This window comes from Aureobasidium namibiae (assembly GCF_000721765.1).
Source record: "Aureobasidium namibiae CBS 147.97 unplaced genomic scaffold scaffold_3, whole genome shotgun sequence".
NCBI lineage: Eukaryota > Fungi > Ascomycota > Dothideomycetes > Dothideales > Saccotheciaceae > Aureobasidium > Aureobasidium namibiae.
The window spans coordinates 294,640-320,019 of NW_013581206.1; the positions used below are offsets into that span (position 1 = coordinate 294,640).

Sequence of the window (25,380 nt, forward strand, 5' to 3'; positions counted from 1 at the left end):
CCCATCCATTGTCTCCTCCCCGCTTCTATATTATTTCTCCTCAAGTCAATCATCTGAACCCGCCGAATCCTGTGGGTTGGAATCCAGTAGGCTGTGCCATCACGCCGTTGGAGTAAGGCGCCGGACTCGGCGCGCTTGCAACCGGGCCCTGAGTCAGCATCAGTCGCGATCCTCCGAGAATGGGTGTGTTGTCAGTCTCGGTCTTTTGAGTCACCTCCTTCGACTTGCGCTCCTCGTTGTCCTTCTTGAGCTGGTCAATAGCCATGGCCTGCTGTGACATGTAGTTGATCATGAAGGGCATGGTGAAGTCGTTCAGACCGTGGCGCCATGAGAGCTCCATAACAACGTGTAGAGGAATGAGGTCGTAGCAAGCATAGAGCATACCAACGAAGCACTCGCGGCTGCCAATATCGACAAAGTAGCGAAGAAGCTCCTCAACAACCTCGCCCTTGCCTGACATGGCGGCAGTCTCGATGGCATCCTTGAAGAGCTTGTCTTGCTTTGAAAGGGCAATCGATTTGTCCCATCTCTTGGTCTTGCGGTAGATGTTGGCGGCAATCTGTCTGAAGAAGACCAAATCGTGCTTCTCAAGACGCTGGGCGAGGGCAACTGCCTCGTAGTTGTCGTAGTTCTCGACTGAATCACGAAGAGTCTTGTAATCCTCTTCCTCAATGAGCAGGTCGTTAATGGCATCGTTAACAGCGCGCTTGTTCTGGGTCTGCACGTTGAGAAGGAAAGGCTTGATCAGGGGGATGTTGTCAGACTTCTCGAACATGCGCACAACGCGGTTGACGTCGATGCGGGGAGTCAAAGCCTGGAGGAGGTCGGTGAGAAGCGAGGGTTGCTCTTGCAGGTAGAAGTTCAGGGCCTTGTAGTAAATTTCCAAGTTGGCAACCTTAACGACAGTGTCCTTGAAGGAGTGGTGCTCCCAGGCATCGGCAGCACGCTCCATCATAGCGAGAGCAGCGTTATCATACTCGTCGTAGTGAACACTTTTGGAATCGTTAGTATAAACGTGGTGGTAAGGGGGCCTGAGTGTAGGAAAACAAAGTTGCAACTTACTAAAGGAAGACAAGCTCGGGCCACAGGTGAGCCTCCTCGCAAGCACGAATCATCTTGGGGATGTTGATACGACCCCAGAAGATACGCAGGTGCTCCATAACCCGCTCAGGGTGGTACTTGGAGAGGGCAATGCCCAACTCGGTGAACATACCCATGTGAGCACGCTCGAGACCGAGACCAGCCTCCAAAAGCGAGATGAGCTCATCGAAGTAGCCGTTGTACTCGTATTGCTTGACAAGGTCTTGGAGCTCTTCGGCGTGGACGATCAAGTTGAGACCACAAATCTGGGCAAGACGGAACTCCTTCTTAGCAACACAGGCCTCGTTGACCTGCTTCCAGACCTTGACGCTGTTGGCCTTGCGAGCACACTCAACAGCAGCTTGGTAGTCTTCGAGGTGAACAAGAGTAGTGGCAAGCTTAGCCCAGTTGGAGATGCTAGTGAAGAAGATCTTGGCAGCCTCGTGGAAGCCCTCCTCGTAGGCTTTGTCACCTGAAGCCTCGATGTCGGCAACGTTGGATGTGCGGAGGAAGTCCTCCAACTCGTTGAGTTGGTTGGTACGGGCGAAGCAGAAGGCAAGAGCAGTGTCGATGGGGGTTTCACGCAGGGTCTTGCGTGCCATACGCAGGTACTTGATAAGGTCCTCATCCTTGCCAGCATGAGTAGCAATCTCGATGACCTCGTTGAAGTTGGAGGGATCCTGAGCGCGAACATAAGACTCGACGGAATCGCTGATACGGAGACCATCAAGCTGTGCCTTGGCAACCTTGCTCCAGACCTCAGGGGTGTCAACCTGGTCTGCCCACTCGGCTGCACGATCAATCGAGACGATGTGGTCAACAAGAACCTCAGTGGCAGCAGCATGGTTGTTGTGCTTCTTATAGATCTCGAATGCCTCCTCGTACATGCCGACCTCGATACATTGGTTGGCAATGTCTTCGGGGCTGTACTCGGAAAGAGTCTGGATGTAGTTGCCAACACGACCACGGTCGGACTTGCAGGCAGTGAGCATAAGCAAGTTCTGGAGGTTAGCGTTGTCACTGAAAGCGGAAGGCTCCAGAATAATCTTCTCAAGCAGCTCGATCAGCTCAGTAGGCATGTCGGCATCGATGAAGGCCTTGACGGCGATCGAGACACGCTCAGGATCCTGCGACTCGGGGACAGCGGTAGCGATGATCTGGTCGACGAGGTTGCGGCGGTGGATGTTGTTGGAGCTAAGAACGTAGTTCCAGATCTCGAGATCCTCACGCTCAAGCAGGTAACGAGCCTGGGCTCTGAACATGGCATTGTCGTTGGTGATCTCAATAAGCTCGAGATCGTTCTGGCCCTTGCGGTAGGCAATGTATGCGAGGTTGGGGTCACGCTTCTCGCAGTATTTACCGACGGTCAAGGTGTCGTACATGTCGTTCTCCTTGAGGAACTTCTCGGGATCGTTGTTGCTGTCGATGTAGATCTTGGCAAGAGCGTTGTAAACAGCTTGCTGTTGGTTGCCAGCCTGGAGAGTTGCCTCCAAGAAAGGCAGCAAGAGCTTCAGGCGGTTTCTGGACTCGACTTCCGAGACAAGCTCATCAATAGGGATGACAGTCGAGTCGACAGAGCTCAAAAGGTTCTTGATGATGTTCTCGTCGCAGTCAACATCCAGCAGACCGCCAACAACTCCAGGAGTTCTGCCAGGGTTGACACGCTGGACGTAAACCTCAATAGACTTGAAGTGCTGGTTCTTGTAAAGGTACAAGACAAGGTCGTGAACGAAATTGAAACGATCGCAGACGATGATCAAGGGGAGCTGCTCAGTGAGCTTGGCCTCCTTCAGGAAGTCTCTGACCTTGGTTGCATTGTAGTGGTTAGACTCTCTGCAGACGCGCTCGACCTCTTGAATCTGTCCCATAGTGGTAGCAGCTTCAATGTACTTGAAGGTGACTTCCTCGTCCTCGCTCAAGTTGACAATACCACCAAGGTAGTAGTAGAGACCCTCGGCAGTTCTGTACTTCTCAAGCAGAGCAATGATGCGGTGAGGTCCAAACAAGTCAGAGTACTTCTTGGAGATGTTGATGACAGCGGCGAGGTTTTGACGGATGTTGACCTTCAGCATCTCATCCATGCACTCCATAGACAGCTCAAGAGTGAGCTTGCCAAAGAAGTTGACCAAGAACTCCTCAGGGATCTTGTCAGACTGGACAATGACGCGCTTGATAGCAGCAGGATCCTCGTAGTGTTCCAGAGCTCTAGTGTACAGGCCAGCCTGCTCGCAAAGGGTGGCAATGCGAGAGCGATCATAGTGGGTGAACATCTCATTACCAAGGATGGCATCAGCAACCTGAGGAGCGTTCATCAAGTTCATCTCAATCAGGCGAGTCTGGAGAGGACCGTCCTCTTCTCTGTTAGCCGAAAGGACGTCAAGACCGAATGCAGTAGCTTGCTGGATCATGCCCTGAGCCATGAAGACATCGAGGACACGAGAGGTATCGATGAGGTTGGCGTCCTCCTTGGCCAGAGCAGTGGCGAACTCAGCCCCCTTCTCGGGGTTGACTCTGACGATGTGCTGAAGAAGACCGTTGAAATCAGGTGTGTAGCCAGTCTCCTTGGAGTATGAGAGGATCTGGTCAAAGTTGCCCGACTCAGCCATGGCGGCAATGACCTTTTGAGGGTTGCCGGCCTCCTTGTAGATCTGCATGGCCAAGTTCAAGTCGTGCAGACGAACGATATCACCTAGTGCCTCAGAACAACCAAGCTTGCCCTCGCTCATCCACTTCTCGAGAAGGTGCTTGCGGTTTTGTTGCAGAACAGGTCTGGCCAATTCCATGGTTTCGTGCTGGTTGAGCTTGCCCTTGTCGAGCAGCATACCGAAGTATTGGAGAATGACAGAAAGTTGTCCGGGCTGAGCTTGCAGAGCCTTGAAGCGCTCGATAGTCTGAGGTGTGCGGAGGAAGCCATTGGGAGAGTTGGCGGCGGTCTTTGCGGCGTCGGCGTATTGACCAGAGTTCAGGAGGTGTTCGAAACGCTGTTGGTAGAGCTGGTCGGCACCGGGCAGGCCACCGCGCGAAGCCAGCTTGTAAGCAAGCTCGGAGTTCTCGGGGTTCTGCAGCAGGTAAGGAATAACGGTGTTCTCGTCAAGGCTAACGGACAGGACCTGACCCTTGCGGTTGATTCCGACAATACCAGAAGACTCGCTGTCGGGGCAGGTGGTGAAGACAGTCTCACTCGAGATGCGGTTCATGAAAATGACGGTACCAGTCTCCAAGTCGTACAGGTGGATGAAACCGTACTTGGTCACCAAATAAATGACCTTGTACTTCTCCGAAACCTGCATCGAGACAGGGAAGTCGTTGGCGGCTTCTTGCGGAAAGTAGACGTCGACGGCTCTCTTGGGGAAGACGGGGTTGCCTTGCTGGTGGTCGATCTCGACGACGTGGAGCTTGGCGCCTGAGGCAGTGCGATTGCAGAAAGTGAAGACCTTTGTGTCGGCAGGTGCGCCCTCCAAGCGAATGGTACCGAAAGCAGCAGCGTGACCCTCGATTGCCTGCGAGATGCCACGGTCGCGAGAGTAGAGTTGCATGTTCCCGACGACGCGACCTTGTGCCGACGAGATCGAGACAACAACCATCCACTTCTCGTCATGGCTGACTCTGTAGTTGATGATCTGAGAACCAAGGTTAGAGTTGCGGTCGAACATTTTTACAGGGGCGGTCTGGCTGGGGTCAAAGATATCCCAATGGTAGACGCTAGTCTCTGTGACCATACCCAAGCTCTTGTCGCTGTACCACTTCCAGAAGACGACGTCCTCGTTCATGGTGGTCGACTTGAGCTTGGCCTTTGCGCCCAGGTCGAAGATTTGTAGGGTGCGCTGCTGAGCACGCAGGGCGATGATGTCCCTGGACCAGTGCATGATTGCATTGTCGGCCTTGATAGGGCGGCGGACGACACTGTTGTTGTTCTTGAGGTCGACAATAACAACCTCGCCCGAAGCAGTGTCGCAAACGCAGACATAGCGATCTGATTCTAATGTCTGCAGCAGGCGTCAGCGATTGTCTGAGAGGACTCGAAGTGAGTGTCTTACACAGGAGTTGAAACCAAATGACTTGGGCTAGAGTATTGAGGTCAGCGGTGTTTCTCGAGTCGGGGTGCCGGGAGTGGACGAACGTCAATGTTGAGCGCCGTGAGCTGTCAAGACTTGTCAGTGAAGGCCAATTGGACACAAGCAGAGTACATACCTGAATCAGCTCGGTGAACTTGATAGGTAGAGCGGCCATGGTGGTGATGTGTAGGCGGCTACCTCATCCGGGAGCGGGATCAGGAGCTTGCGTTGGAACGTGGAGCCTTGGGGCAATGGCGGCCCTGCGAGTGCGGGTGGTGAAGGAAGGCGTTCACTGTCGATGCAAGGAAAGTCGTCAAGACGTCAAGCAAGAAAAACAGTTGCGGCGAGAGAGAGAGAGTGAAGCGGCAAGGTCGGGCGTGGTATTAAGTAGGTGGTGATGTTGATTGCTGGCGTTGCTTGCTGGCCGGGGCTCTGGCGCATCCAAGCTGGGCCGGGCTGGCTCGTGCCTGCCTGCACTTGCTGTTGTCGACGTATTGCGATCGATCCCCGGAGTCTTGGCGCCGCAATGAGCGAAGTGCATCAATCTTCTTTTTTTCCCGCCTGAGAACAATCACTGGGCGCCCCTCCAAACCCGTCATCCTACCAATCTACCCACCCCTCTGCTCGCGACCACGACACCGCTTCGTCCTTTATAAGCACATATTCTCCGTCGCATCCTCACACTTTTACCAACCGCAATCATGGCAGGAAACTGGGGTATGTTGTTACCCCCCACCATGCGCGCGTGCCGATCGGCCCATGTACAACAATACTGACTCAAATGTCTAGACGATGAAGAGTCCAGTGGCTCATCCCCTAGCTCTCCCCAAATCGTCGCCCGTCGCGGCAAGTTTGACGACGAGGAGGAGGACGGCGACGTGAGTGCGACTTCAGAATCTCTTGCTGCCCAACGCTCACTAACACCCCGCACAGGTCCTTGATTCCTGGGATGCCGCTGAGGACTCGGAAGTCGAGAGAGAAAAGGCAAAGAAGGCCGCAGAAGCAAAGGCCAAGGCCGAAGAGGAGGCAAAGAAGAACCACAAGTCAAAGTCTCAGAGAATAGAGGAGAGAAGGCAAGAGAACATGCGCAAGAGAATGGAAGGTCTTGACTTTGAGAGCGACGACGAAGACGAGTCCGAGCGTAGGGCTAGACTGCGCAGAGAGCAAAAGGAATCCGACCTTAAGCACGCCGAGGACCTCTTCGGCGGTATCGGTGTCCCTGCCACTCGCAGCAACCCCAAGGCCATCACTGTCGCCGACGCGGACCAGCCCGGTAACGCCATCGACCTCTCGGCCATGCCTCTGTTCAACCCCACCACCAAGGACCAGTTCGCCCAGCTCCGTGAGATCCTCGCTCCTCTCCTGGTATCAAACGTCAAGAAGGCTCAGTACACCATTTTCATGCAGGAGTTTGCCAAGGACATTGTCAAGGAACTCCCCAGCGACCAGATCAAGAAGATTGCCAGTGGCTTGACCACCCTCTCCAACGAGAAGATGAGGGAAGAGAAGGAAGCAGCAAAGGGAGGCAAGAAGTCCAAGGCTCAGAAGACCAAGACCACTCTTGCAGGTGCCAGAAACCTTGAGACTGACACGACCGCCTACGATGATGGTCTCGATGAGTAAGTTGATCTGGTCCCGTTCAATATGACTGACTGCTAACCACTGACAGTGATGATTTCATGTAAACGATGACCGAAGACTGAGCCAAGTTCGATTTTCCAGGCACCGGATTTTCTTTGTGGATAATGGATAGAGAGTACAGGAAGCATTTGCACAAGGCGTAAGGCACTGACTGCATGCTCCATACAAGATTCTTTTTGGTTTAGCAACATGGGCGTTTCAGTTGACTGTTAGACAAAAAAGCTGCATTTTCCTATCACCAAAGATTCAGAATCCTTCTGATGCTGCTATCGTCCTCGTTGTAGTGCTCATATTCCTCCTTCAGCACATTCTCAGACTACTGATCAGACAAGGCAAGCGCTTTTCTCTTTGTGGTCAGGTTTGTTGGCCCCACGCAGATTTACGCGCTGCGAACATGTATTTCCATTGGGGTCGGTACCTGCCCTACTATAGAGTGATCATCCCTACCAATGAACTGTCTAGTTTTTGAACACTGTGCATTGCAAGGTAGGTAAGAGCGTGACAAACTTTTCGTCGGAGAGAGCACTAAAGCCGAGGCGGCGCGAAACGCGAGATCTCCGAAATTATTTCAATTGTAGATTTTTTGACCAACCTCACCGATCACAATCGATTGGGTTAATGTACGCAGTATGATTTGAGCTGCATCCTTTTCACAGTATCCGTCAGTCATATCAATCTTCGACATGGCATCCCGACCCCAGGATCCTGTCGCCGCCGCGGCCAAAGTGATCCGCATCATTCACGACAATCACGCCGCCCAAAGCAGATATCTGCACACTTTGAAGGTCACTCCTGGAGAGACTCACTCGGAAACAAAGACTGTCTTGCAATGTATGGAACAGGAGGAATACCAAGATGTTCTCACCGACCTCGAACCGCCTCAAAAGACTGCCTTCTTCGACAAGGTCGCTGGCATGAGCGAGAAACCTTCTGAGAAATCCTCAACTCTGGATCAAGAGACCGTCAAACTCTACTTCGAGGCTCTGGATCTCGAGGCCAAAGGATTGAGTCTCAAGAAAGTCTGCGCAGAGGTCAACAAGCGCCCAGCTGTCACCGCTCCAGCTCCTCTCACGTCGACCACCGCTTCTGCTCCTCCATCTACTCCTCTTACCTCGAAGCCCTACCGTGAAGAGAAGATCGAGGTCAAGGAATTAAAATCAAAGGACAAGCCGGCCCAGAAAGCTGTCGAGCCCACTCTCCCCGCAGCTCAGAAGGCCCCTGTCGCACCGGTCCCCCAACTCAAGAAAGAGAAGAAAGAGAACAAGGAAAAGCAGAATAAGAAGAGAAAGAGAGAGGATGACACCGCCAAGGTATCTAAGAAGCCAAAGGTTGAGCCCGAGGCACCAGTCGCGGGTTCGAGCAAGAGACAAAGGCGTCGCGAGAAGCAGAAGTTGTTGCTTGAAAAGGTTGCAGCAGGTGAGGTGCCCGCCGTCTCGAAGCCCGCCATCAAGGAGGTACCTGAGACGGAGAAGGCCCTTTCCGTTGCTCCCTCCAGCGCTAGCAAGAATCAACCCTCGGTGGACGAGGACATGCAGCTGGAAAGCTCTGAGTCTGTCACCAAGGAGAAGTCTGAGCCTGCTCAGTCAGAAGTCGCCGTGCAAGCCAATCCCAAGTCTAAGAAAGTTAGGAGGAGTAAGCACAGGTCTGAGAAGGGAAAGTCGAAGCCCGTAGAAACCGAACAACCCATTCAACCATCTGCTCTGGACCCTCTCATCATTGGTGATACCGAGAATGCTGCGCCAGTTGAGGGCACCAAAAAGTCACGAAGGAAAGCACGCAAGGCGAAGGCTGCTGAACCTCCTGTGACCGTTCCGACTCCTATGGCTGCATCGCTCACTGTGCAAGACTCGACTCTCGTTGAAGAACCGGCTATGACTGAAGACGCCTCACCGTCTTGCGATGAGGACGAGCTTGATGAGAACTTACCGGCTAAGAAAAGCACAATGTCTGACTCCATCCGTCGCACCACCCTGCCAGTGTTGGGCAAGCCAACGATATCAGCAACTGCCGATCCTTCTAGCGATAGGGAAGACGAGCAGGACGTCGCCACTTCAACCATCGAACATCCGGAAGCAATCGAGCCCGAAGTCACAGCTGGCGTACATGACGACAGATCCGACCCAGAGGTATCCGACGAGCAAAAAGTCATCGATACGATACAGAGAGAGTCTTCTCCAGAAGCAATGCATGAAGAGAGTCCCTCGCCTACAACAAGAGAGACCAGTGTTTCTTCAGACGAACAATTGCCAAGTCCGCCTCGTCAGCAAGAGCCAAAGAAGAGCAGCCCAGTCGTGCAAAGGAAAGAGCTTCCCAAACCAGTATCTTCAAGCTTCGCCTCCGCTCCCACACAATCTACCTTACAGCGACCAAAGATCATAAACTCTTTCAGCAGACCACAATCATCCTTCACTTCTACGAGATCCGGATCCATCCCCTCCGCCAAGCCCAAGAAGTCTGTCAACGACTCCTTTGCCGAATTCGCTGCCTTTGCTGCTGGCAAGAAATTGGGCTACGACAGCAGCGACGATGACGACGATAGCAGCAGTAGCAGCAGCAGCAGCAGTGATAGCGACGATGAAAAACCAGCTCCTGCCCCGGTCCGCAAGCCAAGTCCCGTACGCCGTCAGCCGTCCACAGCGCGTCCAATTAGCCCCGTAGCTCAGGTCGAGCCTCAGCCTGAATCTGAACCCGAATTTGAGCCTGAGTCTGAGCCTACTGCTATGGACGTCGACACTGAAGTTGGCGCTACACAAGAACAAGCCGATCCTGTCGCACCCGAGATCGATGTCGTCATGACTAACGACCAGGACGACACTAGTTCTCCAATGCAATACAACGACTCCCAGCCATCAACCCAAGAAGAAGCAAAGGACATCACTGAAGAGGTCAGAGAGGACAACTCAATAGCGTTCCAATCATTCCACCAGAGTACTGAGTCACATGATGCGCCTGCAAGAACTCCTCTGCCAGACATCCCAAGCGCTGAGGATCTGATGGAATTTGGTGGATATCAACCATCAACAATTGAGGAAGTCGATCAGGTTGCTGCCGTCGCTGCTGAAGATCAAGAACAACCCAGTGAGCCTGCCGATCGTGAGAACCACGAAGGCCCTCAGCTTACAGAGCCGTCCGATAGCATTGAACCACCAGTAGACTCGGAGATCGAAACTAACGACAGGGCTCTGGAAGATCATCCGGAGGCCGATGAGCAAGTAAGTTCATCGGAAGAGGACGAAGAAGGCTTGGAAATTGCCAACGAAGAATCAAACGCTTCCAAGAGCCAAGACGTAGAGGTTGAAGAGATCGCCCGGTTATCTGGACTAGAGTCTGAGGAGGAGCCTGCTGAAGATCGGCAAGTGTCAGAACCCGCAAAGGCAATAGACGAGCCCGAGAACGAGGTTGCAGAGGTTGACGATATTGAAGAAGTTGAGCAGCAAGCAAGTCCTTCTCTAGGAGACGAACAGGTTCCTGAGGATACTGAGGTACCAAACGGGATCGAGGAGAACATCCAGTCAAACAACTCAGATTCCGAGTCAGAGGAGCCAGCCGAAGCCTTTTCAAATTCCATGCAAGATTTTCTCGCGGCTTGGGAAGAGGAAACCGACAACTTCGAGAATAGAATTCAAGAACTTCGTCAACTGCTCATAGAAGACGGTGACGGTAGTGTGGAATCCAACAAGGACCTGCTAGAAAAACTGTTGAACGAAGCCGACCGCGAAGAAAAAATCTACAAGTCAAAGACTGCGGCTGCTCGTAACGCTATCACTGGACTGGAGCAATTGGCTCGTATTAAGATTCTGGAGGTGCTTGACCGTGCAGACGCGAGTTTCGAGCAGAGATTGATGATGGTGAAAGGTGGACTGAGAGAGGAGTACAACGCTGAGTCTGCAAGAAGTCAGCTCTCACCGGACATGGAAGACCCAGACGTCGAGATGAAGGATGAGCCTACTGCCGTCGATGTCAAGCAAATCGGCAACTCCGACATCGAAGAAGTCGAGTCACCAGAAGATTCCGGTCCTCTTCCACCGTCCTCTCTCGGCTGGGCACCAAGCGAAGACGAAGGCCTAACAGAAAGCGCAAAGAAGGAAAAGAAGACCAAGACTCGCAGATCGCGCAAATCAACCGGCACGACCTCCGAACACTTCACTCCCACGCCACCAAAGAAGAAGCGTGTACCAGCCGGTACATCCGCAGTCCCTTTCCCCAAACTCTCAGCACCTCGTTTCGGTCTAATCCAAGAGAGACTCGCAAATGACCCCTTCCGTCTACTGATCGCCGTCACCTTCCTTAACAAGACCCATGGCAAGGCAGCAAGACCCATATTTGAGCAAGTGATGGAAACCTATCCCACACCTCAAGAACTGGCTGCTGCTGATGCCACCGAGCTCAGCGAAATGATCCATAGTCTAGGTTTCCAGAACCAACGCGCAAGAAAACTCATCAAGATCGCCGAAACTTGGGTCTCTGAGCCACCGCAGAAGGGCAAACTGTTCCGTACCATGGACTATCCCAACAAAGGCAATGGCCGCCAACTCAAGCCCAAAGAAACCGTTGACGAAGACGTGGAAAACTGCATCGAAGCTGGCGCCCTCGAAATCGCACATATCTACGGACTGGGCCCCTACGCCTGGGACTCCTGGCGAATTTTCTGCCGCGATGTATTTCGCGGCGTGGCTTCAGGCTACAACGGCGAAGGTGTTACGGACTACACTCCCCACTCCCAAGCAACTCATACTTCAGACTTTGAGCCAGAATGGAAGCGCGTGGTACCGCTTGATAAAGAACTACGAGCCTGTCTCCGCTGGATGTGGTTGCGCGAAGGCTGGGAATGGGATCCTCTGACCGGCAACAAGAAAAAAGCAGCGCCGGCTCTGATGCGCGAGGCTTCAGATGGAATAGCCACCTGGGATGAACCCGTAGCTCCCAATCCTCATGGCGAGGCCACAACTGCCATCAAACGCGAACTCGAAGGTCCTGAAGGCCCTGATGCATTGGTGCCAGGAGTCAAAGCCGAGGACGCTGCTCCTGCTCCAGCACCTAAGCGCCGTACCAGAAGAGGTAGAAACTCAAATGGTGCTGCTGCGAAACGTGCAGTCACTCCTTCATCCGCACCCGCACCCAAGGAAGCCGCTACACCGGCTGTTCCTGCTAGCACCAAGCGTTTGAACGCAGACCCTGAGATCATGACTTCGCGTCTGAGACCCAGAGCCGGTCGTGCAGATGTGACTGCTTCTGCGCCCGTCCCTGCTACGCCTAGCCGTCGTCGTGCTGCGCGCAAGTAAGAGAGGTGATGGTCTACGGTGTGAAATAGATGATTGCAAGATCATGTCTCGCCGGTTGTCACAACATCGAGTAGGATTTTCCCTGCTCTTCATATCTCCATTCATAGCATCCTGTAGCCTAAGACAAAATACATCAAAGTACAGAAACCACACGCTTGCACTTTTGCTGCGTTCAGTTTGATCAGGCCCGGTTCAGATCAAGTAGGAGTCCGCATTCTGCATTTTCCTCTTCCAGTCACAATCAACCTAGTAGCTACCCTTGTTAGTAAAGGTCTGCTGCCATGAAACGGCACGCCAATCATCTCAGGCCCTGATGCCAACTTTTCCCCTGCCACTTTGACCGCCCTCGCGGCCTTGTTTTGGACATCCTGACGGCATCAATGCGTACAAACTTGAAGCTGCCTCGCTGCCAACCAATACGTAATCAGGAAGACCGGGTTCAGCTCATCGGCCCCCATCTTTGAACCTCGAATAAGTCCTTACTGTCGATGATCCAACCTTTTGTCCCGGTCTACATCCCACCGGGGTGAGCGTCACCGCACGTCCAGACTAATGGATGCATCTTTCTGCATGTCTAAAATTGTAAAACTCGGTTCGGATTTCGGTCCCGTAAAAAGGTTCAGCCAGGGGGAGTCTGACATCTGTCGTGCATGAAGCTCAGAACGACCCTTGAAACTACTTGAATAAGTTAATGCCATGCTTCTTTTCATCCCAGCTCTACTTTGTGACTTTCCAAGGAATGTCAGTCCAGCATCTTTCTGTAGATACATTTCAAAATTGGTATGCAGACTCGGAGGTTGAGGAGATTCCGGAGCATTGTGATGGGGAGGCTGGCCAACTGAGGACCAAGTTTTGTCTATCCGAGAACCTATACTCCTTGACGCAATTGACATGGCCTCGAGGCAGCAGGTACGTAGACGAGGGTATCCCTTGCTCGGGCCTGACACGCAATGAATCAGCTCTACGAGTGATTGCAAGAAGTATAAAAGGTGAGCCAATTGACACCTTTCTCCGACCTTCATCCACCACTCGTTCCATCTCTCTCATCATCTCTTTTATTACCTTCAAGTACCAGGACGTTGTTCACTCCTTCTGTTCTCAATCGCCGTTGTAATGAGTTCCTGGGTCGGCACCACTCTTACCAAGGGGGCCAATGCCCACGCTCAGACACTTGGTGATAGAGTCTGCAGCTACGGTAACGACACTGGTGTTCCCAACCTGATTGCGGTTGGTGAACAGACGCTTGCTGCCACCAATTTTCTCAAGCCAAGCAACCGTCACAAGGCCATCGCCATCCCCTTACGAACTCTCCCAATGCGTCTCTATCATCGGTCGCGGTGGACGCGGAGACCTGAATGCCACATGCCCTACACCTGGATTTCAAAACCGAGGAGAAGCCAAGAGTATTCGTCTCAATCTTCAGGGCAAAGCGCATGTTCTGGTACGTGGATGCTTGGAGATCTGGTGTGAGTCTGTGCACACGAGCCACCTAGAGAATAGGATGGAGGAATGCTGTCGGAGTGGGGGGGAAACGGGTGGTATTGCATCTTCAGCTGGCGCATGGGTGAGTTAATCATGCTCTACACGTGGGCGCTTTGCTTACAGGAACCGCTTTCGTCCTTCCTGGTGCTGCGGTGTACAGTGTTGGCGAAGTGATTTCTCGCTGGCGCTCCGAGGACTACACCGTCACTGAGGCTTGTCGTTTGCTTGGTGTCGACTGATCTACCAACGGGATGTAGAAGAAATGGATATAAGAAAACAGGGAAAAGCTTTTGTGATTCTATTCATTTTTCGATATACAGGTAAACAGTCATGGGCAATGGGCTGTATTCAAATATGGCGGGTTCGTGATATACATGACGCTGCCAATCTCTTCTCATCAAGAAAGACCATATTTTTTTCGTTCGTGGTGATGTGTCTGACATGTGACAGCTCTAAACAACAGTACCCTTGATCTGCTTCTTGTTGCCAAGATTGATATCACGCCATATCCACACGGCAATAAATGTAAGTGCTGTGATAGAAGTGGCTGCAATACACATGTCCCTCTGTGCAATACCGAATGCAACTCCAATTGCATCTCTAGTTGGCGTGCCAGGAGCATAGTTGAGGGCATTGAGATAGCTTGTGTAGACTGATGTAGCGACATCGGCAGGTAGACGCTTGTTCAGCTCTTTAGGGTAGACGTTTGTCCAGATGCCGCCGGCGATTGAGTCACCGATTGCACCACCGACTGATGAGGCTAGGTATAGGAGGGCGAGCGTGGTGGCAAAGTCAGCGTGAGTGCCTGCTGCCAGAGCTGCGACTTGATGGCAAGGCACCAGCGTGCCACCCGCGTATGCGACGAAGATCTGCGCGCAGACGACATAGCGCGGTGCAACTCCTGGCTGTCTAAAATAGATCATCAAGCCAGTACCCATCATGTAAAGTGGCACTGAGGCGAGGGCGATCCACTTGTAGCGTTTGGTCCACTTGACGAGGATCCTGATTCACATTTAGTGGTTTGTCTCGAGGGTCATTGAAGTAACTCTTACCCTGTAATGACACCAAAGAAGCAAGAGCCTACGGTGTAGATCTCTCCCATGTATGTAGCGTCGCGAGTGTTTAGGCCTAGAACAACCTGTACGTGCTTATTAGCATATAATCTTGTTGGCTTACTCCATTCCTGCTTACTTGGTTGAACGTGTAGTAGTAGAGGTTCCAGCAGTAGAAAGCGGCGTAGAGACTGGAGATGCAAAGCACTGCACCGAAAACGGTACGATCCTTGAGTCTCTCCCATGGCAGGAAAGGCTTGCTAGCACCAAAGCGCTCCCACACGGGGAACAGACAGAGAATGACGAAGCCAATGACCAGCATGGATATGATGCTGGCACTCTTCCATTGACCAGCGACCGAAGTTGCGAGGGAAAATGGTAGCAAGAACAAAACGAATCCTGCAACGAGCAAGAAGACACCGACGATGTCAAACTCAACCCAGTAGTGTTTGATGGTCTGGAACCATCCGCGAGCAGGGGATTCGGTGCGCTTGTAGAGACCCATTCTTTCGGCCTTACGTTGATAGTAGTAGAAAACTCCGCACAGGGGAAGACAGGCCACCGGAGTGACAATGGCGAATGTTCCGTAACCCCATCTCCAGCCAGCTCCGCTGACGAAACTCGACACAGCGTAGGGAGTGGTGAAGGCAGTACAGATAAAAGGTGTCTGAGAAATGGCCAGCATGAGGATTCGATGCTTTAGTCTGGTGGTGTCGGCGATGAAGACGGTCATGACATAGTACATGCCATCATAGCCAATGTAGTAAATGACTGAAGCAGCCGCGTAGGTTTGAACATTGTTCGAAGCGGCGAAGATGATCAATCCTATGACTGTAATCCACATCATTATAAAGAAGCCTTCGGCACGTCCCCAGATGTCGATGATTTTGGCGGTTGGCAGACGCAGCACACCGCCAATGATAGAGCTCATGACCGAACTGACTGATAAGAGCTGCGAGGTGCTGAAACTTGCATTGGCGTAATTGCCCAAATAACCGGTAATAGTCGACATGAGCGCAATCTCGAAGTAGACGACGTAAATCCTGCCGTACATTAACAAACCAGCATCATATCGTAGCAGATATACGCATACCAGATATAGGTCAACCATAGCGCTCGCTTGTTCCAAGCAAGAGTGACACCCTCAGCTTTTTGAACACCAGCTTGATAGTCAGGGTCGACTTTCTCGCCTTCGTAGGCAGCGCCGGTTCCAGAAGCGACATTCTTGTCATGGCCATATCTTTCGTGGTAGTCCGGAGAATGATCACTCGGACTGCTCGACGACCTCAATCCACTTTCCTCTTTGACGACGTCATCGGGCTCTTCATCCTCCCGTGAGTGGTAGAAAGGATTGATATATGGCCTGTCCAACGCTTTCAAGAAACCCATGTTGACCGAACGATTTCAGTCGAGCATAAGACTTCGGCCTGCTCAGTATTCAGGGTCGTGTGTAAAAAGATGAAGATTGATAAGATGGCGGATGCACGAATTTTTATTGAGGGATCGCTCGTCTGCCGAGATCACGTTGGTTTTCAGAACTTGGGGCAAATGTTCTTTTGGCTGGTTCCGAACGGGCGAAACATAGGGAAATCCGGCACGATGTGGAAGACGAAGGTGGGGAGGATCGATCGTAGGGTCTTTTTGTGGTTGAGCTCGATAAGAAGGTGTTTCGACCTGCGCGTTACCTTACAGCTCACTCCATTGAAGCTTTCTTCTGCGTACTTTCCTCAACTACTCGACAGCCAACTCTTCAGACAACATACACAACATGCACAATAGACGTTCATCATCTTGATTGCCATGAGGCATTTTCTACAGTTGCATTCGTCAAATGTCAGCCCGAGGGGTCGGTTGTCCGGCACTAGGAAGCATTAGGGATCTTATCAGATTTATTGCCGCAAGCCACCAAAAAGACTCGGCAAAGGCAAAAAGAAGCTCTGACGCGCAGCCATTTCCAAAGCCAATTCCGCTCAAGCAACGACGGAGTTTGCTTGATCATTTCAAGATGACTGTGTACGCGTCTATGTCTTTCTCTAGAGGTGAGAATCTTTGAGAAACACGAACTGCTGCGATTTCGCTCAAGCATGTCGCAATGGTGCGTCTCTACAAACTGGCGGCCTCAACGCACTTGTGATGACGTTCAGCCGCCAACGTCATGCACAAAAAGCACATGTGCCGTCCTGATGGCCAAAAGTCGTGGCATCGAATGCTTTGCTGTGTGCATGGCCCTGTTCCTGAGAAACAATTGCAACAACACGTCTCCCCTAGCTGATGTTGATCATTTAATACTCGAAGTGACTTATGATAGCCCGTATAGCCCTGTCTGTGTGACTTGAGCTGCGTATTCCGGAAGACTTGGGCGAATCCGAGTGTTTTCGTGTTTGCATCGAGTAGCCATGTCAAAACACGTAGAGAAGTACACAGCTGATTCGACGACCACGAGATTTGGCAGCAACAAATGAGCCAGGAGGAATCAAGGGCTATCATAACCAGGGTTGGTAATTCTCTCTCCATCAATGCGAGTGCATATCATATAATGCTCTATCGGCCACTCTCTTGGAGTAGACAGACCGAACCAGTGCTGGGTCGATCAACCTCGCTAAAGTCCCGACGCGAACGAAGCCCACGCGCTCAGAGACGCGACTTGACTTCGACTACACAACGTACACACACTGTGGACTCTCTGTCGGAGCACATTCACGCGTACAATAATCAGGCGTGTTGATCGCTCGACGACAACTTCCCAGATCTCACCCCTCGATGCGCCCCATCAACCCTTGACGCGTCGGTATTGACGTGCCAGCAATCAGCGTCCGAAGCAACGCTTGCTACACGGATCCTGCGAGTGCGATGGACATCAGAGCGACAGTGGGAGCGACATGACAGAGCACGGAACAGGAGTTCAAAAGAGTTGGGGACACACTTGACAGAATACACGCTGTGTCCGGCCTGTCTAACCTAAGCACTCCGACAACGCGCGCCGTCCTTCAGACTTTACTGTCTTTCCCTTCGGCAACATAGTGATGAGTGGAAACGTTGTCTACATCCTCCCCGTCCGGCACTCCGGTAATCGTCCCGACGTTCTCATGATCAAAGCAGCCTTCATTCGCCGCGAGCTCCTCGAAGACGAGCGGTCTTTCCAATCCTTGTGGTAGGACCTGGACTGGCCATATCAAGCAGAGGGTGTAATATACCAGGCCACCCATGCAGAAGGATAAGATGAAGCCTAGCTTGTACATGTTCTTCGAAGCTTGGTTCACCGAGTCGGGATCTAATGATCCAGCTATACCGTGGATGACGAAAGCCACACCTGCAATCCAAGCAGCAAGCATACGCAGGTTCCAGCCTTTGTAGTATGTGTATGGGCTCTCAGGCGAATACACATACAAAGAAGGTACATGTATGTTACCTCTTCTTACAAGCCAGTAGTCGGCAACCATGCATGCGCAGATAGGCATGAGGAACACAGTATAAGAGCCCAGGAACGTGAGGAATGATGTCGCCGATGCGATGATCTTCCAGGGGACGAGAAGAGGTGCCAAACACGCGCACAGAACCTGTCCTCGGACGATTGTCAACCAGCGCGGCCATATGCCGGTCAAGTCGGCACCGACAGGAAGCGAGTTGCTTCCGGCATTCGTGACCAGCACGGCCAGCATCATGCCAAAGCTTGCAAACACCATGCCTGCACGCGCGCCTGGACTCCAGTACTGGTCGAGAATGGCACTGTAGAGATCCCAGACGTTCCAATATGACTTTCCTAGGACGGTAGTCGCTGCGGCTGTGGTAGCTGTGCTGATGAACATCACCAGAACCTTGCTGAGAAGTATACCGACGCCTTGGCTCCAAGTCACGTCGCCATAAGAATGACCGTAACGAGCTATATCTGGCTGATTGATCAAGACAGGCGCGAGAGCTCCCATCACAGAGTTGATGGCAGAGATCATCGGCCAGATGAGGTCATGACCTGACAGCTGGGTCTGTTTGGTGGTATATTTGAAGTCGCCAATCTTCCCTCCGTTCGCGCTGATGACCCAGCCGAGCACGCCGAGCAGAGAGATTGTAGTGTAAACTGCTTTGACGACGAACAAGTGGCGGAGAACTCTGGGGTGGATGAACATGACAGGCATTTGGATCTGTCCTGGTTAGTGTATGACCTTTCACGATGAAGATGGAGATACTACCATCCAGAAAATGAAGAAGCTAAGCAGATCCCGAGAAGTAATACCAGCGCTGGCCGGCAGATGATTTGGGATGTTGTGGTATCCGTTACCGAAGATTCCGCGCATGAATACGGATGTGATGCGTCCACCATAGTATGTCTGCGTGGCAAAATAGATGATAGCAACGACAGCTCTGACGAGGATGTACAACGAAGAGCCTCTGACACCTGCTGCCACACGGACGTATACTGGAAAGCCCACGAAATACTTGATCGCACCTCTTGAGTTGAGTACAACCAGGACGGTCAATATGGCAGATCCGATGACAGCAGCAATCATTCCATGCCACCAAAGAAGGCCGATAGAGACGAGCGAGGCTCCGAGGTTGTAACTGCTTGGACTGAACGTCATCGTCAGGTAGTAGGCGAAGTAGTGTTGCCATCGCCATCTACGGTCCTCTGCAGAGTGTCAGCATCAATGTCTCTGAGGCTTCTCAAGAGACCCAAAATCGTACCAGGAGGGCTTGGGAGTAGATCCTTGTTGTGTCGAACAGGCCCATCACTACTCGAGGTTTGCACAAACTCCTTGAATGACTTTGGAGAGTTGCTAGCATCTTTCATCTGCTGTATGAATTGAGGCATGGCTGAGAAGTCGTGATGCCCTCACAACCAAAGCGGCGCCATCTCAAGACATATATGCATCCGCATGTCATGCAAGATAGTACGTCTTGGTCTTGCGTGAGACAAGCTGAGCTCGAAGGCGTTGTTGAATTGATTACAGCAGGCTCGAGATTGTGCAGGTGAACAAGACCTGGAGATAAGCCGATAAGGAAGGAGCCCCGCTCGGAGCTCCGACAACCACTTTGACCAAGAACGATAGGCAATTGCGATTATGCATACCTTCCGTCAAAACTTCAATCTATCAGATAAGAAGATTTCGGAAGATCATAGCTTGCATAGATTATCGTCTCCGGTATCTACAAGCGCTACTACCGCCGACCTCGCCTTATGGGAGAATTTTCGGCCCTCCGAAGACCAAACAATCGTGTCTGAATGTATTTCTTTGATGCGCGGCAGTCATGGCAACATTACTTGCAGTGGTTGTTAATCGGGCCTTGACAAGCTCCTCTGCTGACCAGCCATCCAATCGACATGAACGACAAACAAGCTGCCGCAGAGGCATCGATTATCGACCAAACCAACTTGCTTCCCAAGAGACAATTACTCATCGTCTTTGGTGTCCTAGCAATCTCATTGTTTATATGTTTTGTTGATCAGAATGGCATCGGAGTCATATTGCCAACCATATCTCGGGATCTGGATGCTGCCGATACCATATCTTGGGCTGGCACATCAGCCCTTATTGCGAACACAGTTTTTCAGGTTCTCTTTGGACGACTGTCAGATCTGTTTGGTTAGTAAATTTTAGCTTGACATGAACTTAAGCTGACAGATGACTACAGGAAGAAAAGTTGTGTTTCTTTCGGCATTGATGCTGCTTGCAATCTGTGACCTGCTCTGTGGGTTTTCACAAAATGCCACCATGCTCTATGTCTTCCGCGCCTTGGCTGGTGTTGCCAACGGTGGTATCACGAGTCTATCAATGATGATAGTGAGTGACATCGTTACCCTCAAAGAGCGAGGCATATATCAAGGAATCCTTGGTGCTTGTGTGGGCCTAGGTAACATGGTAGGCCCGTTTATCGCAGCAGCGTTTGCACAGAAATCTAGCTGGCGAGGTTTGTTCTGGCTGGTAAGCCCGCTTGCAGCGCTTTGCTGCTTGATATGCTTTGTCATCTTACCGCCGTCGAAAGACTCTTCGAAGCTAGACCTCATGACTGTCGCAAAGAAGATCGACCACTGGGGTATTCTCTTCGGATCTGCAGCTATAGTGCTCATCTTGATACCTGTTTCTGGAGGCGGCAGCTACTTTGCCTGGGACAGTGTCATGGTCATCTCGATGTTGGTCATCGGAGGAAGTTGTGCTCTGGCGTTTCTTTTCGTCGAACACAAGGTTGCTGTGCTTCCCATGATGCCTTGTAAGTCACCAGATCCTGTCATCGTAGTTGTACTAGTGTTGAAAACTAATTTTGAGGCAGTATCCTTGTTCAGAAATCCGCCTGTATGCGTACTGCTGCTTCAAAACTTTCTCTTTGGCATCGTCTACTACTCGCAGCTCTACTATCTTCCACTGTTCTTCCAGAATGCACGAGGCATGTCGCCGATCACTTCGGCTGTTCTGGTACTGCCAATCACTGCTGCCCAAATGACGTTGTCAATCCTCTCAGGCCAGTACATTTCCAGACGGGAGCGATACGGCGAGGCGATCTGGCTCGGCTTCTTCCTCTGGACAACCGGAGTCGGGCTGACCTGTATATTTGACCTCAACACGCCTATAGCTGCCATCGTGGTTATACTGCTCGTTCAAGGAGCAGGAGTGGGCTTGATATTTCAGCCAACACTGGTTGCATTGCAAGCTCACTGCTCTAAAGAACAGCGAGCTGTCGTAATATCGAATCGCAACTTCCTACGCAGTCTGGGCGGTGCTGTGGGGCTTGCCATTTCCGCTGCCGCACTGCAAAACTCTTTGAAGAAAGCCATGCCACCAGAGTTTTCTTCCTTTGTATCTTCATACGATACACCGGACTTTGAAGCGCTTGGAGCTTCGCCAGAGCAAATACAAGGTGTGCTGCAGGCTTACGCTACAGCTAGTAGAACGGTGTTCATTATGAATGTACCATTCATGGGGCTTTGTCTGATCGGGTGTCTTTTGATTAAGGACCGTGGGCTACAGCGTCCTGATGAGCTACACGTCGTTAATACCAGCGATGCTGTGGCTGACATGGTTGAAAAAGGGGGTGTTCAGCAGTCTGTGCAGGGAGCCTCTCAACCGGGGACAGCTGATAACGCTAAGAGCATTGATGTGCGAGGACAACGATAGTGCAGCATAGACGACAAAGTATGTGTTGTCCGAATTTGATATTGTGCTTGGATGCCATACATAAAGGCCTTGACTCGAGTATGTACCATTTATTTTTGAAGGTCAACACAACCGCCTGGCAGCAGAGACATCGGGCACTCCAGAGGACAGCTTGATTACGACTTAATGAAAATCATGTTGAACATTATCGTATTCGAGCTAGCAGCACCGTATAAACAGCTCACATCACCCTCCAGTCATTCGCTCTTTCCCAAGCATATGCAGTTTCATACACCGACATCTCGTCCCACCACTTCCCAATCACTTGCATACTGACAGGAAGCTTCACCTTCGCATCTACACCTGGACCTTCGAGCACCTCCAACATTCCGATAGGCATAGCTAAAACAGGGTGTCCACTTTGGTTGAAAGGAGCAGTATTTGTCGTCAACCCAATCTGTTTTGTGATTTGCTCAATCGGTGTAGCGTCCGGAGAGGCATGACTAGTCGCCACATATGGAAGTGTTGGAGTGAGCAAGACATCGTATGTCTTGAGTGCGGTGTCATAAGCATCTCGAAGTTGGTGTGACAGATTTGTTGCTTTTGCCAACAGAAGAGGAAAGTTCTGAACAGCATACAGACCATTGAGGTAGATGTTTTTGGTCGACACGTATGCATTGTCCCAGTGTTCTTGACCCATGGGATGCAGTTTCGAGTTTAGCGTCAGCATTTGATGGCCTCGTCTACCGAATGAGCCGGAGGTTTTGGTCAGATAGCCTCCTACTTTTGATATGCCGGTCCAGATAGCTGCGCCTTTGGAATGGATGGGGATGGAGACTTCTTCGACCGTCGCACCGAGGGCCTCAAATCTGGCAACTGCTGCTTTGAAAGTCTCGATGACACGTGTGTCTAGAGCGGGCAACGATAGTGATTCTTTGATGATACCGAGTCTCTTTCCTGTCAGAGGTCTCTCCTTGGGAAGGTCCACTATCTGGCTGTAGGATGGAATCTTGGAAGGATGTGGTGCAGCGAATGAGCGATCATCGATATTATCAGTACCAGCGATGGCCTCGAGAAAAACAGCATTCTCCAGAACAGTGCGCGTCATTGGACCAAGATGATCGTTGGTAGGCTCGTTCGAGCCGCTGCCAGTATAGGGAACCAGCCCAAATGTTGGCTTCAGCCCGACAATACCACAGTTGGCTGCTGGAACGCGAATGCTGCCACCTTGATCTGCTCCAATAGCTCCATCGCACTCTCCAAGAGCAACAAGAACGCCCGATCCACTTGAACTGCCACCAGAACTATAGCCTTTTGCAATCGGATTCTCGACGATACCAGTTCCAGAAGAATGACTCGTGGCGCTGTGACACATATTTTCGCAGACTGCTTTTCCAATGATCATGCCGCCAGCTTCTAGGATTCTTGTCGCAACAGTAGCATCGCAGTCGGGTGTATAGTCTTTGATGAAATTGGTGCCCAGAAGCATTGGAACGCCCTTCAAGGCAACATTGTCTTTCAGGACGAATCTTTTGCCGCGAAGTTTGCCGCCCTTGGAATGCTTGTCGACGACTGTGCATCTCCAGGCCCAAGCACCGTGTGGATTGCCATGCTTTTCAGGGAAGTGAATATGCTCTCTGGCGAATCTATCCTCATCTACGATAGGGACATAGTCTACTGTCTGATAAGCATCACTACTTCGAAAGTGGTTCGGATTTTATTTACCTTCAATATCCATCAATTGTTCGCTGGCATCGTGAAAGACGGCCAACAGACGACGATAGTCTTCTTTCTCATGCTCTTCGATCTGGACTCCTAATTGGGAGCATAGTCCGTCAAGTGTTTCTGTGGTCACAGGATTTCCCTGCTTAGCATCGAGAGAGAAGACGGACATTATAGTGATCTAACAGAAGAATTAAATTGTATGATTGTATGCCCATGCCGGAGCCAACGAGGCACCTTATACAGAGTCATGCCAGCCCTCAACCATGAACAACCGATTATCCCGTGATCAAGTCGCAATATGCGAGCCGGCTTGCCATCAAGCTCCTACTCGTGAGTGTCCGATAGACTGATACAGTCAACAGTGCAAGTCATCGGAGGTCCGAGATGCGTGCGATAGGCGGAGGTGGGGGCTGAGGGGCGGGGTCCGATAAGCATCCGATAAGGAAACCATACCTTGCTCGCCCTCACCACCTGAGAGATATTAACTGATAGGCCAAATGCGGTCGGAACAAGAAGGAGATGATTGTGCCACAACTCGTTGTTTCGGCGGGCAGCCAGTTCGTGCATCAATCAGACGGCTTTGAGCTTTCGGCCAGCGTGATTATAAGCTGCAGCTAGACTCAACATTTTCAGCATAGTATTCAATATTGCTTTTACAGTGTTTCTTGTATTTGATTGGGAACACATTCTCGCAAGATCTTGTTACCAGGAGAACAAACCAGACAGCCGTCATGGTTCACGTTGAAGAATCTTTGCAACTGCCCAGAGATTTTGAAGGTCACAAAGACAATGAACGCAATCATTCGAACAAAGGCTGACAGTATACTTAGGCTTTGGCGAAGAAAGCCATGATCCTCAATGGCCAAATGGTGCTCGTATAGCCGTATCGTTTGTTCTGAACTACGAAGAAGGCGGCGAGAGAAACGTCCTCGATGGCGACGGAACCAGCGAGGCGTATCTCTGGGAGAAAGGACCTTCTGGAGGTGGCAGAGAGCATCGCCATCTCAATGGTGAGCAAGACTTCGAGTATGGAAGTCGATGCGGTGCTTGGCGTATTCATCGACTCATGAAAGAGTTCGGATGGAAGATGACTCTTTGGGCCGTGTCTGTCGCAATGGAGAGGAACCCTTCTTTTGCAAAAGCTTGCGTTCGTGATGGCCATGAGATTGGTGCACACGGCTATAGATGGCTCGATATCTGGGATTACTCTTTTGAAGACGACAAAGCTTACATCAAGAAAAGCTGTCAGACTCTCGAGGCTGCCACTGGAGAGTTCCCAAGTGGAGCATATTTCGGCAGAGGAACACCAAACACCGCCGCTTTGCTGCCTCTCATGTGGAAGGAGATGGGCCACAAGTTGTTGTATACATCAGAGGTTTACAACGAGGATTCGCCGTACTGGATCGATCTTCCATGGGAGAAGGAGCTCCCAGAAGACAAGAAAGAGGGTATGCTGATGGTACCGTACAACTACGACTGTAAGTGACATAAACTGCGATGGGAGCCATGGATACTGATGACTCTCCAGGTAATGATGGGAAGTTCCACATGAGCCCAGGTTTCGTCAGCTCGGCCGGAGCGACTTATGAGCAGTATCTCAAAGATGCATTTGACTGCCTATACCGCGAAGGTGGCAAAATGATGACGATACCGATGCACAGCAGGATTGTGGGAAAGCCAGGCAGATCAGAAAGTCTTCGAAGGTTCATGAAGTACATCTCTGAGAAGGAAGGAGTGTGGGTGACCACTCGCAGGGACATCGCAACTCATTACCGGGAAAAGTTTCCTTACAAGCCAGGGTCGAAAACTGGCGGCGACTGAGAGCCCTTGAAGCACCCACATAATACAACGTTCCATACCATATGTTTGACCTCTATAATCAGCACAGTATTTTGAGACCGTGTGTCGAAAAGTGCTTGTGATGTTGTCTGTCTGACTTCGAGTTGAATTAAGATGTTCGACACTCGAGCTGGCCAGAAGT

General features: G+C 51.4%; 9 protein-coding genes across 9 annotated transcripts; 5 read left to right on the plus strand and 4 right to left on the minus strand.

Annotated features, from left to right (window-relative positions):
* Positions 1 to 49: 49 nt before the first annotated feature.
* M436DRAFT_79130 (clathrin heavy chain) lies at positions 50 to 5,310 on the minus strand (the record flags this gene model as incomplete). The annotated part of the gene is made up of 5 exons (XM_013575007.1): positions 50 to 992; positions 1,063 to 5,066; positions 5,118 to 5,144; positions 5,201 to 5,221; positions 5,272 to 5,310. The coding sequence occupies 5 exons, from the start codon at positions 5,308 to 5,310 to the stop codon at positions 50 to 52; spliced, it is 5,034 nt and encodes a 1,677-aa protein (XP_013430461.1).
* Positions 5,311 to 5,923: 613 nt separating this feature from the next.
* Positions 5,924 to 6,758, plus strand: M436DRAFT_39795 (translation initiation factor eIF3 subunit; the record flags this gene model as incomplete). The annotated part of the gene is made up of 2 exons (XM_013574615.1): positions 5,924 to 6,013; positions 6,069 to 6,758. Coding segments are annotated over 2 exons (780 nt in total), but the record flags the coding sequence as incomplete, so codon positions are not given.
* A 4,205-nt stretch (positions 6,759 to 10,963) lies between these two features.
* Positions 10,964 to 11,671, plus strand: M436DRAFT_9053 (DNA glycosylase; the record flags this gene model as incomplete). Its single annotated transcript, XM_013574459.1, has 1 exon — positions 10,964 to 11,671. A coding segment is annotated over one exon (708 nt), but the record flags the coding sequence as incomplete, so codon positions are not given.
* A 1,500-nt stretch (positions 11,672 to 13,171) lies between these two features.
* On the plus strand, positions 13,172 to 13,779 carry M436DRAFT_61164 (uncharacterized protein; the record flags this gene model as incomplete). Its single annotated transcript, XM_013574815.1, has 2 exons — positions 13,172 to 13,499; positions 13,664 to 13,779. The coding sequence occupies 2 exons, from the start codon at positions 13,172 to 13,174 to the stop codon at positions 13,777 to 13,779; spliced, it is 444 nt and encodes a 147-aa protein (XP_013430269.1).
* A 213-nt stretch (positions 13,780 to 13,992) lies between these two features.
* On the minus strand, positions 13,993 to 15,981 carry M436DRAFT_39436 (MFS general substrate transporter; the record flags this gene model as incomplete). Its single annotated transcript, XM_013574548.1, has 4 exons — positions 13,993 to 14,542; positions 14,593 to 14,678; positions 14,732 to 15,635; positions 15,680 to 15,981. The coding sequence occupies 4 exons, from the start codon at positions 15,979 to 15,981 to the stop codon at positions 13,993 to 13,995; spliced, it is 1,842 nt and encodes a 613-aa protein (XP_013430002.1).
* Positions 15,982 to 17,579: 1,598 nt separating this feature from the next.
* Positions 17,580 to 19,396, minus strand: M436DRAFT_79134 (uncharacterized protein; the record flags this gene model as incomplete). Its single annotated transcript, XM_013575008.1, has 3 exons — positions 17,580 to 18,728; positions 18,777 to 19,213; positions 19,270 to 19,396. 3 exons carry the CDS (start codon positions 19,394 to 19,396, stop codon positions 17,580 to 17,582), a joined length of 1,713 nt encoding a protein of 570 aa, XP_013430462.1.
* Positions 19,397 to 19,906: 510 nt separating this feature from the next.
* On the plus strand, positions 19,907 to 21,695 carry M436DRAFT_70278 (MFS general substrate transporter; the record flags this gene model as incomplete). The annotated part of the gene is made up of 3 exons (XM_013574918.1): positions 19,907 to 20,168; positions 20,218 to 20,793; positions 20,854 to 21,695. The coding sequence occupies 3 exons, from the start codon at positions 19,907 to 19,909 to the stop codon at positions 21,693 to 21,695; spliced, it is 1,680 nt and encodes a 559-aa protein (XP_013430372.1).
* Positions 21,696 to 21,915: 220 nt separating this feature from the next.
* Positions 21,916 to 23,568, minus strand: M436DRAFT_40343 (amidase signature enzyme; the record flags this gene model as incomplete). Its single annotated transcript, XM_013574709.1, has 2 exons — positions 21,916 to 23,351; positions 23,400 to 23,568. 2 exons carry the CDS (start codon positions 23,566 to 23,568, stop codon positions 21,916 to 21,918), a joined length of 1,605 nt encoding a protein of 534 aa, XP_013430163.1.
* A 562-nt stretch (positions 23,569 to 24,130) lies between these two features.
* Positions 24,131 to 25,220, plus strand: M436DRAFT_79137 (chitin deacetylase 1; the record flags this gene model as incomplete). The annotated part of the gene is made up of 3 exons (XM_013575009.1): positions 24,131 to 24,176; positions 24,230 to 24,877; positions 24,928 to 25,220. 3 exons carry the CDS (start codon positions 24,131 to 24,133, stop codon positions 25,218 to 25,220), a joined length of 987 nt encoding a protein of 328 aa, XP_013430463.1.
* Positions 25,221 to 25,380: the final 160 nt, after the last annotated feature.